This window comes from Tachysurus fulvidraco, chromosome 4, assembly GCF_022655615.1.
Source record: "Tachysurus fulvidraco isolate hzauxx_2018 chromosome 4, HZAU_PFXX_2.0, whole genome shotgun sequence".
Lineage (NCBI taxonomy): Eukaryota > Metazoa > Chordata > Actinopteri > Siluriformes > Bagridae > Tachysurus > Tachysurus fulvidraco.
Genome location: NC_062521.1, coordinates 9,559,280 through 9,571,319, shown reverse-complemented (window position 1 = coordinate 9,571,319; position 12,040 = coordinate 9,559,280). Strand labels below are relative to the sequence as shown.

Sequence of the window (12,040 nt, the reverse complement as noted above, 5' to 3'; positions counted from 1 at the left end):
GCCAGCAGGTTTTCAGGGAAACCCAGGCTTGCTCAGTTTGCTGTTTTTTTTGCTGTGAGCTGTCTGACAAATAGTTTTTGGCCAGCCGTTTTGTGTTGTCTAGTTGCTGGGAGCCTTCTGACAAAGTTTCTGCACAGCCTGAGATTTGTATTGTGCTTTTGAAAATACTTCAGCGCTCCACACCACACAAGAAAAGACAAGCGGCTGAACCCCACGGCGCCTGGTGGAAAACCGAGAATAAGATTTAGCAGCTTCGGCATCCTAGAGCATTCCTTATATTAAACTGAGATCGACCATATTGATGTTTGCTGCAAGCATCAGGAACCACACACACACACACACACACACACACACACACACACACACACACACACACACACACACTAGCATAATCACTTAGGCTTTGTGCAGCTTTGTCTGGCACGTTTGCGCTGTGTGTGCAGGAAGGCCCTGGGCAAATTTGTCACAGAGAAAGTGAGTGAAGGAGAGAGAAGGAGGCAGGATGAAGAAGGGAAAAGAGAGCTATAGGGTGCAGTAGATGGATAGAGAGAACAGTGCGTGAATGGAAGAGAGTTAGCAGGTCTGTAATAGATTATTAAGGTGTACGAAGCTGACAACTGACTCACTTTCTGCTATAAAGAGATGAGTAGTGAGTTAGAGAGAGAGAGAGAGGGATAGAGAGAGAAAGAGAGAGAGAGAGAGAGAGAAAGAGAGAGAGAGAGAGAGAGAGAGAGAGAGAGAGAGAGAGAATGAAGAGCTAAGCACAAGTGTGGAGGAAGAAAGTGTTTTTATTTGAAGAGTGAAAAGTGGATGGAAGCTGTGTAGAAGGGAAGCAGAATAAAATCACAGTGTGAATTAGAGGCTTTACTTCACAGCACTGTCTAACTTCTGTGCTGGAGCTCAAGTTTAAGAATAAAGTCACTTGCATGTGTGTACATGTGTGTATGCGTGTGTGTGGGTGTTGGTACACAGGTGTGGTGTGGGTGTGTTTGAGAGAGAGAGAGAGAGAGAGAGAGAGAGAGAGAGAGAGAGAGAGAGAGAGAGAGAGAGAGAGAGTTTTGTGTTTCTAGCGCACTTCTGTTTAGTGCGTTTAGAAGCACCAGATTGCCAGGCTTAAACACAATGCTATAATGACAACACAGCTCCTCTCACTGGCTCATAGCTGATACTGCATCATATCCATATCAAAAAGCTTCACTTCAAAAGTTACGTCTTTTGTATTTCAGGGTATGTGTGAATTATGTTGGAAAAATAGTCCAGTGCACTTCTTATGCTAATATATATACCAGCAATTTTGTTCCATATAATTTACAATCTAAAGCCTTAAATCATTACCCCTATGTAGGTCGCTGTCAGCAAAGTTCCCAAACTCTCCTGTTTTTTTCCTAGGACTCATAAAGCCGAGCGTGAGCTAAGCAGCCCACAGGTCCTGGAGGCCTCTCAAGGACAGTGTCCATTAGGCTGATTACATAAAGACATGGAGTGATTTATAACAGCTCTCCGTCTCTCTCCTACAATTCATCACAAACCTCTTGACTTAATAAAGTATTGATATTTAGACATAGCCCAAGCAGGGGAGTGTTTTGGGACCTTGCAAAATCTCCGCAGTGGCATTCAGACAGGGCACGAAATACATCTCTCCTTCTCTGTTTCATCTGGAGAGGATTCAAACAAATCAAAGATGAAGACGGATTGAAGTCAGAATGCATTACACTTGGCGAGTTAATTGCTGCAGTGGGCCTGAGAGACATCAAACAGAGCTGTGATGTGGGATGTAGAAAGAATAATGAAACAGAGGGTTGTTGTGTTTCTGCCACTGTTCCAGCCACACAGATTAGATAAGTATAAACATAAGATATTTTGCTCTAATTAGTTTTTAATTGGGTTTTTGCCAACTCCAATCCAAGTATAATACATTAAAAGATTGACAATTGCCTGTTGAGTTCTTTAAAACAATCAGAAGTGTGTGTGTGTGTGTGTGTGTGTGTGTGTGTGTGTGTGTGTGTGTGTGTGTGTGTGTGTGTGTGTGTGTGTGTGTGGCTTACTGTATTCCCGTATGTCTTAACTATTAATGTTTGTGTTTAGATTCATTCTATGTTATCATAGTCCGAAGATTTGTTCATTTATCACGCTTTGCTGATTTACCCTGTTGTCATGTAGCTGTATTAAGAGTTTGTAGAACCTGGTGTGTGTGAAGAATGACTCGAGACACAGGTGGAGGCTGACAGCGGTTCAATGCCCATTTTCCTTCTCACCCTAGTGCATTTTAGTGTGCTTTCAACAACTCGACAGAAAAAGCTAAATAAAACACAGTCCCGTATTTCCGGGGGTTTCTCCTCACTCCGGTTCATTAACACTGTCCAGACTCATACTCAGTGTGTGTACAAGTGTGTGTATGTGTTCACGGCATTCTCCCTCTTAAAGGACAAAGCACACGTAAATAAACTCGCTGTGATCACACACAGGTGAGAATCATCGTGCACTACCTGCTGGTTCAGCCCACCTCCTCCTCTCTGTCTGCAGCTGCTGATCATTCACGCCCACCCTGTCACTGAGTTGTGTAAAACATCCATATCAATTTGTACCAGAGCTCTACGCTTTAATGAACTGCTTGAGTGTCCCGGTAATTTCTTGGATAAAGATCTAGCATCTCATTTCGATGGGTCATACTTCCTAAAATTACAGCCTGTGTTCATACTTAATCCTACAAGATAAAGGACTGATGAAGATGAATTCCCGTCTAAGATGCATGTATGCGATGTGTTTTTCATGTGTGCGTGCCTCTAATGTAAATGCCACTCCTTTGTGTTTTTTCCCAGGCTGAAGGAGAGGACAGTCTGAAGAAGATGCAGCTGATGGAGCTGGCCATTCTCAATGGCACCTACAGGGATGCCAACATTAAATCACGTAAGTGCCTCCTCATCTCTCTACAGGGATTTGTTTGTGACAGCTTTTTTTTACCAACAGTGCTGGCATTGTGGAAGGCCTGTGTGATCCCAGCTTTTACTAATGCCCAACAGTGCACTCTCAGATAACCCTGATTCTCAGATAAGAGCACTCAAAACAGCTCGCTAGTTTGATTCTAAATTGCCACCGTGAGCTGTACGCCTGCAAAAGCTTGCAAACACTCAAAAAGGTATGCTGTAAAAAAAAAGCATATTCCACTGAACACTACATTATTTGGCTCTTTGCTGTCTTGCTCTTTGCTAATGCTGCTGTTGAAATGCCGTTGAATTGAATTTTGTAATAGCTGTGACATAAGTACCACTGGATTGGTTTATTTTTCCATTAAACTGGCTGCTCGTGCTGACTTGCTCTATGTGCCATGTACAGCTCATGGCTAATACTAACTCTTGTTTTGTCTCTCCTTCTTTTCTTCTCTCTTTTTCTCAACCTCTACATTCCTTTCGTTCACTGCAGCTGCCCTTGCCTTCTCTCTTGCAGCGAGTGCCCAGGCCCCGCGCATCATCAGCGGCCCAGCGCCCGTGTTGCCCCAAGCCGCCCTGCGCACTCCTGCTCCTGCTGGCCCCACCATCATGCCCCTAATTCGGCAGATCCAGACTGTCATGCCCAACGGTTCAGCCCACGCCCATGCAGCCGCTGCCACCTTGGTGCCTCCCGGCCCGGAGTCAGCTGGCCTGATTTACGCCGCACCCTATGAATATCCATACACACTGGCACCAGCCACCTCCATCCTTGAGTACCCCATCGACTCCAGTGGCGTGTTAGGTAAGCACAGTTGTGAGTGCCCTGGCATGCCACCTCACCAACACCAGCACCCACTTGGGCAATGGGGTGCAGCGCCTACCTTTCTCCTGCGTCACTCTTCTTAAACCCCGAACACACCACACACCCCCACCTCTTTTCCCATCACCTTAGGAAAAATAAATAGGCAACAAAATAGCACTGCAAACATTTTCCCACTTAATCCATTTAGTTTAATAAAAGTCATTTCTCATTGCAAATAAAACATACTAAAGAAATGTGCCATAAACGATTGGGCTGCTAAGTGCTCTGTTGGCTTTATATGAAGTATATGAGAGGGATCTTTTTTGCTTTCCACTCTCACTCTTTCTCCCTCCCTCTTTCTCGCACGCTCTCTCTTTCTCGCTCTCAGAGGCCCTGTCCTTCCCTCTCCACACAAGCTCTATGGCTTCATTAAGGCACTTGAGAAAAGCCGATTATGAGTATCATGTTACAAACAGCATTCTGCCAGTTTAACACAAGCTGCTCCCAGAGGCATAGTGTTAAGTTGAGAAATGACAAAAAAGTACGTCCATGAGGCAAGATCAGCGTGTCCAATGAGATGAGCCAGAGCAGGGTTTAGTCTTTGTCTAATAAAGCAGCCTTTATTCTGCCAAGATCAGGCTGACTGTTCCAAGTGTTCTAAGCCCAGTATAGTAGCGGTATATTAGAGACCTGCTTTTAGTAGCTTTGGTGTTTTGGTTTGATCATGACGGCACTTCATTGAGACAGCAAAGGAGGTGAGGAGTGTTGTGGCGGGAGGAGAGTGGAAGATTTCATCCATGTCTTCTCTCTTGTGTACACCTATACAGCATCCTCAAAGGCCGAAGAGCTGCCGCTGTACCTGGGCTTTCAGACCTGTCACTTTCCCATCACTGTGCAGCGTGCAGAGCCAGCCGGCCGGCCTCCTTTTTAAAGCAGACCCACTTCCCTCATTCCCTTTCCTGACCCTCACTCACCCTGCACATTCCCCCCTTCGACACCCTCACGTCCCCCTGCAAACACTCAACTTATTGGACTGACCGGAAAGCACTCCCTATTCCAGGAGCCTTCCAATGTTTGTTTCTTCTGCGACCTGAAGCCTGTTTTGTTTTTGGTTTATTTAATGTCATGTGTTAAAACTGTGTGTAACATATTAAGGGAGAAAAAGCACTGAGCCCCAAACTGCTGCAAACCCTCTCTGGATGCTCCCTCCCTTGTTGCGGAGGGTGCATCTGGAGAGGTAACATGAAGATGGTGAGGGGACAGTGGGGGTCAGGCAGGGGCTGCTTTGGGAGTCATGGGATGGTGGGATTGTTCTAAAAGTCAGACCTATTCAAGTTCTACTCACACAGATGGTGCTCTGTGGCAGTGAGTTCCAAGTTTGTTTACAGTGTAATTAGAACCAATATGAAAACCATAGCCTTATGCATGCAGTGACCAAATCTAGAATCTCTGCTTTTCAAAGGTCTTAAACAAAGCTCGAAAATGGCTTTGGTAACGCATGGAATTGTACTGTGTGTTGCTTCTTGAGGACAGACACTCCTCTCACTAATTTCACATTCCCTTCCTTTATTCTTTAGGTGTGGCTTTCCCCACGAAAGGCTAAAAGTGCTTTCGAGGATCCTTACTGAGCCCCTCATCCGATCTGAGTGTTAACACACATGCGCTTTCGTTTCACAGCGGCCTTGTTATTTCTTGAGTGTTAAAGAATTATGAAATCAAGCCTAGCAGTCAGTCGGACACACTACTGTTTTGTTTACACTGGCCGGCCCTCTGCCCAAAGAGGCTCAGCGTATGCTTAGAAATATTGTATCTGTGCCTGATGCCCGTTCAGCAGTAAAGGAATCTGTGTGTATGTGTAGATCACAGAACTGTTCCACTGACTGCTATGTTTTATGGTTTTGGAGAAAAGAGAGTAAAAATCAAGAAGATTGCTTTACTAATCACTTTAATCATTGCCCTTGTATTTTCTACCCTTTTGTTTTTACTACTGCACATGTGCCTACGCACTATCCTCTCTGTGTCTTTGCTCAGAGAGTGAGTTTATCAGTATTATATTTAAATGTGGAACTGGAGAGATGCACTTCCCTTTTGCTTCAGTGCAGGATTATGTGACTAGTAAAGCTCCCTTCTCTCTCTGTCACTCTCTCTCTCTCTCTCTCTCTCTCTCTCTCTCTCTCTCTCTCTCTCTCTCTCTCTCTCTCTCTCTCTCTCTCTCTCTCTCTCTCTCTCTCTCTCTCTCTCTCTCTGTCTATATGTGTGTATTCGTCACTAATGTCCATTATATTATCCAAGCATGGATCCACCACTTGGAATGAATGCAAATTTTTTTCCACTTTCAATATGCTACTTTCAAAAATGAAGTATTATTTGTGCCTTAACTTGTATTTTTTTATTATTTGCATAAGAACTGTTACACATATTTGGCCACACAGATAAATGAAATCTGTTCAATTTGATTGATTTACTTGATGGGATTATTTTTTATCTAATCTGTGTATTTGGTGATATTGTTGCAATCCAAGCAGGTGCAGTGGCAACTAAAGTTCGAAGGCACGAAATGCGGGTCCATCCTTACCAAAGGGTAGTGACCACAGACAGAGGTTAGTTTAGCTCACATGCTTTTGTGTTTTCGTGACTACCTTTTAGATATGATCTGTTGTGACCAGCCTCAATCCAGGCAGAAACAGCCGTGTTAATGTTAAACCCTTTAACAGCTGGGAATACAAGCCCACGCAGTAAAAACGTACACAGTACAAACACAGCACCTGGATTTTTCGACTTCATTCCATTATTTTGATGACCTTGTGACCTTGACATGATGTTGATGACAAATAATGGACTGGTTTTGTTTTGAAATTTCTTTAAGTGCCATTCAAAATCCCATTTAAATTTACTATTTATGTCTATTTATATGGCAGGCCCTAGTTAAAAAAAAATTGCATAATAAATATAGCATTATTGCAAAAAAAAATATATATATATATATCTCAGAAATCAACATTCTGATCCTTTTCTCAACAAATACTTCATCTTTAACGGCATTACCCTGGTCACAGAAGATCACTGGGTACTTTAGGTGCAAATTCACCCTGGATGGTATGCCAGTCACCATGCACACACACACAAACACACACACACTCACACACTCCTGGCAGTAATTTAGTGTAGCCACTGGCATGTTTTTGGGAGGCAGAAGCAAACCAGAGAAATCAGAGGGAAACTCCAGAACCAGAGCTTAGGATCAATTTTTATCATTTGTGTTTTTATAGAAAATCAGATTATACCATGAGATTTATATGATAAATTGTTTGATGGATCAGTTCAACATATTTGCTGATGTAATGGAGCAAGAAGAAATCATCTACACCGATAATTACTGTAGGTAAAATGATTATAAACAATGAGTAACATTTGTGAAAAATATACATTATTCAATTTTACAGGCCAAATCCCTGAACTCAGTCCAGCAGAGAAACAGATCCTCAAACTATCTAGATTGTATAATCACTGTTTGGTTTTAGTTTTGCTTTATGTCGTTGTGATCTGATTTATATTCCGGGTCCTGTGGTACTTCTGCTTGACTGAATGAGAAGGAAGGATATAGTTATTCTTAAGTGCCATTTTTAAGCTTGATGCCCTTTACCAGCTGCAACTACAGATGGCAAACGGGGGAAAAAATGTATCTATATTTTTTACTCCTTTTTTCATTGTTATCATTTATCATGTATTTCTCATATCCTTTTTTTTTCTACTGCAAATGTTTTATATTATGGTACTACTGCTTTCCAGAAATTATACTTTTGAGAACCCATTTGCGCAGAACTTCCGATTTACCGATCTGTGCATTTTTACTGGACTGGCAGTCTTCAGAGGTCTCACTTTTTATTTTTATTTTAGTTAAGCTACTCTTGGTATTTGCCTCATTTGATACAGAGATGCAATGTGGCACAGCTATTATTTTGCACTGAACAAGTCAGAAGCATTCATCTCTTCTGTTCGGCAAAGAACAGACATGTTGAAAAAGTGAAAACGACATCAAACCTCAGACGACAGAACTGAAAAGAGTATTGAATACGTGTGTGATCGAAGCTGCATAGTCTTACGGTTGACCACTATCGTGTGGACAAAAATGTCAGAGCATAGATGCATTTATAAAAAAAAAAAAATTCCACTTGATACTTTTTTTTATGTTTTACTGTAAACATCGTTTTTATTTTTTTGTTGTTTGTCGAAAAAGAAAATAGTATTTACTTGTTGCTTCTTAAAAATATATATAAATCTAAATATATAAATATAAAGCAGGAATGTATATGAAATGTCAATTTACTTGCAATTTGCAAAGAAATAGCAGTGATATTATAGAGGGCTATTTGTAGGAAAGGCAAATATGAATAATAGTTGCTTTATAGTATCATCTTAGAGAATTTCCTATATTTTTGGATATATGTTAGGGCTTTCTATGAACGACAGGACTTTTCCAGTGTTTATATGCAAAAGCATTTTATATTATGTGTCCTGTGAATTGTCAATAGTCTGCAAAGCTGAGGGTGATGGCTACAATTCCCAAAGCTTGTATTTCCATGGCTATTATGTTATCTAGAGAATTCAGTGTAGTGTTGCTTTGTATAAATAAAAGCCAAGATTTTTATGTTGTTGTAAATAGAAGGAAAAAAAGATCATTTGAAAAGGCAATAAACATTTTATTGAGTACAACAACAACCAACAACTGTTTTGGCGCTAAATTATTTCGGTGTTCAGTTACTTGTTTGCTTGACATTATAATCCATCTCCATCATAACTGTCAGCTTGCCGCTTAAACCTCTGAAGAGCTCTAGTGCTTATTAGCAGTCAGGTAACAAGCCGCTACACCGACTGCTCTCTGGTCTGTCCTTTCCTTTCATTAGGAACTATATCTGAGTTCCTTCACTTGACTGCTACTAACCATTAGACATGTTTGCCACAGTTGGTTTTTATTTTTGGTTTTTTTGGTTTTTTTTGTCAGGAATTTTCTCTTTTCATTTCCTCCTTCTTAACATGTAACCTATTGGTTCACACTGGCTGCCATCCTGTCAGTAAAATCACGTTCTGATTTTACTGCATTGTGTAAATGAAGACCAGCGGTTCTTCCAGCGCTCCTACTGTACATCTAGTCAAACCACACTTGGCCTTGTCCTAAATTGTTAAATCGTTTCATGCCTCACACGTAACTGAACAGTTGTTGTGTAAGGCATGAGCGCAGTAAAGCTTTAGGTATTGACTCAATTCAAACTGGAGCCTAATTGTGATGGGTTTATCATATTGTCATCCTGCCTTCACTAGCTGAAACTAATCTCCTCTGTATCTTTTTTCTTTTCCTCCCTCTTTTGTTGTCCTTCTTTTCCTTTCTTTTTTTTTCTCTAACCACCCAGCCACCACCGGCAACTAACCCCTGACCTTCTGACTTCTCAACTTCATCCAATGATGACCTGCTCATTGCCCGCCTGCAGATCACTTCTCTGCTCTAAAAACACATCAAATGAGTGAATAATAGAAAGAAAGAATGAAAGAAAAAAGAAAGAAAGAAAGAAAATGAGCATTAAACAGCTTTCACTGCACTGACAGTGGAGATGCAGCGTCTCTGCACCTGATCTGTGGACACGAAGCGAAGCCTGGAAGACACCCTCCAGTTCGAAAGGTCTGTAGGGAGCGGACCATCCTGCTACTGTAGACCTGCACTGAGTCATTTGTAAGCAATAAGCAATAACGGTTAGCCCACTCGGACCTGATCCTAACACTTACACCACATACTCTACAGCTCCACAACACATGATACATGGTGTTCAGAGCTCCATGCATACACAGATCCAGCCTTCAAGAGTGAAAAAAGAAAAACAGCCCTTGTTGCTCCGGTCGTTACCCAGGTGTGACGGTAACACATCTATCTGAATGTATTCTGTGATGGTGTGGCATCAGTGCATGCACCTTTCTGTCCCTGTCCATTGGCTGTGTAAACTGGTCACATTAAAACTCTGTGTTCTTTTCAGAAAACTGATAAAGGGATGAAATGGAACTTTGACTCATACGAATGAGATCTGGCGCATCAACATAGGCAGTGCAAAAGCGAATGATGAGCATAAAGAGGTGTGTTTAGCATTTTGCCCAACAAACAATCGAACACTTTTCAGTGGACGTGTTTTTCTGAGGATGTATAAGCCATGCTTGCCTACCTGCTGTACAAATGTATCAAATTTGTAGATAAATGTTTAAAGAGGGAAAAAAAGAAACAAGTTAAAAATATATATACAGAAAACTTTTAATATCCTCCAGTTCAGGGGAAGAGAAAGTATATATTTTTACAAGTCAATCTTTTATAAGTATTGTAAAGTAAAAATGAAAAAAAAAAACTGAACACTGAACCCTTTATGTGAAAACAATCCGGTTTTCTGTAATTGGATGTAGAAACGGACGACCAAATCGACCTTTACCTTCTGCTGACGGGGGTTGAACAGAAACATTACAAAGTGCCTTATTGTGGTTCTCATGGTTTCTTCAATCTGAATGTGTCATCGTTAGTAGCGATTGAGCAGGCTGGCACACGGTGCACACAGCTTTCTCTGACGACAAGTCGTGCAGTCTTCTCTTCTTTCCCCTTTCAGTTCAAAATAAATCAGTGATTATTCAAGACGTGTAATATTTCTCTGAATGTAAATCCTAAATCTGAATCCTAATCCTTAAATCCTCTACTAGGAAATGTAAATTGCTATATGAGCTCTTTGGGAAATTAGTATGCTTAAAAAAGTTTCATGCCCCCAGCCTCTGACATCCGGACTATGATTTATGTTGTAGCCAATATTCCACCTGTGCTCCTTTAATAGTCTGTAAACCTTTTCGGTGGAATTTATCATCTTGTGTTTTCAGCCGAACGCTAACAAATGATGCCACTGTGAAACATTGCAATATGAGTGAACTGCCACAAAGTCTGAGCCAAAATCACTGTATTTTTCACCGGAAGCTGTGTGCACTGCTCATGCTGGGCCGCACCATGTTGCGTGTGTCATTTCCCCCAAATCTTTCTTTACTATGCAACAAAATGGCCTCTGATGTCTTGTGGGGGGGTCATTCAATATGTCTTCCTGTACCATCTTCACATCACTTCCGCTTTCAGTTTGAATTATGCAGTACAGTGAGCGTACTATTGTAGTTATGAAGGTATTAAAGTTGAACTTAAAGCTTGTATTTTTGGAATAAGATGAAAATAGCCCGTAGGTAAATAAATAAATAAATAAATAAATAAAGCATTGTTGCTTAGTAGTTGAGATTATGAAAAAGGTTGAATTTGAAAATATTCTATGGAAAAAAGCTTGACAGTACAATAACAGGTTAGCTCTATCTGTGAAAGAGCCACATCCTACTAAATATCGCATGATATTCCACCCTAGATAGCAATTAAAGTATAAAACTGGTTTGTGTTGGTTACTGATTACCCCCCCCCCCCCACTTCTTGATTTTATTTCAGTAAATGTTCTTTATTACATGAGTGAATAAGTGTATTCCACACATGCAGACATAAGACTGTGTTAGATTCATGCTATGTTGTGCCCCTACCCAGGTATTGCCTATGAAAAAAAAAAATGTATGTCTGTATCAACAGCCATTGTTACAAGTTTATACCTTATTTTTCTATCTTATTTTATATGTACGTAATAAACTACATTAAATGCCTTGTCTCAGTGTTGTGTGTATATGAAGAATCCTTATCATTCTATACCTGTCCTATTTCGTCTCTATGTTGCCGGTGGAATCTCACAGCTAGTCTGTCAATAACGTCCTTAGTGGAACTACAGTATATATAGTTATAAAAGATGTTCATATTAATGGAGCTGTGCCAAGAGAGCACTTTCTAAATGAACAGAGATGTATTTTATTTCTTCTTACCAATCAGTGCTCTGACAACATTCTTTATTTGATTCAAAAGTAGTCTTCCTAATGCACAGGAATGAAGAATTATGCTTCTTAAAATAAAATAAATAAAAAACACATACTGTAATTTTATACTTACTGAACTCATTGGGTGGGTAGTAGTTAGGAGTTAATACCAAAACAGCACACATCTGTATTCAGACCCAGGATTCTACAGACTAAAGCATTTTCATGGACATTTATATGCTAATGGATTTGTTGGACGTTGACCAAAACAGACGTTTGTCTTAGATGTGACCTTCTGTTTCAGTTTTTCTTAAGTTCTACTGTAAGTTATTGACTCACAGTCAAAGAAATGCGTATGACTGTCAATTTGTAAACCTGCTAGTTCAACCTGCTATCCAAGACAGGT

General features: G+C 40.7%; 1 protein-coding gene across 6 annotated transcripts in view; it reads left to right on the top strand.

Moving 5' to 3' along the window:
• LOC113644968 (protein quaking) overlaps positions 1-11,438 on the top strand; it is a 70,977-nt gene extending 59,539 nt beyond the window's left edge. The window contains exons 5-8 of one of the 6 annotated variants that reach the window (XM_027150180.2): positions 2,820-2,907; positions 3,421-3,729; positions 6,252-6,329; positions 9,138-11,438. In XM_027150180.2, the coding sequence (XP_027005981.1) occupies positions 2,820-2,907; positions 3,421-3,729; positions 6,252-6,329; positions 9,138-9,154 (492 nt within the window). In that variant the 3' untranslated portion in view covers positions 9,155-11,438. Of the gene's footprint in view, positions 1-2,819; positions 2,908-3,420; positions 8,453-9,137 lie in introns of those variants that run through there. The other 5 variants (XR_007140400.1, XM_027150178.2, XM_027150183.2 and 2 more) reach the window with 5 other exon arrangements.
• Positions 11,439-12,040: the final 602 nt, after the last annotated feature.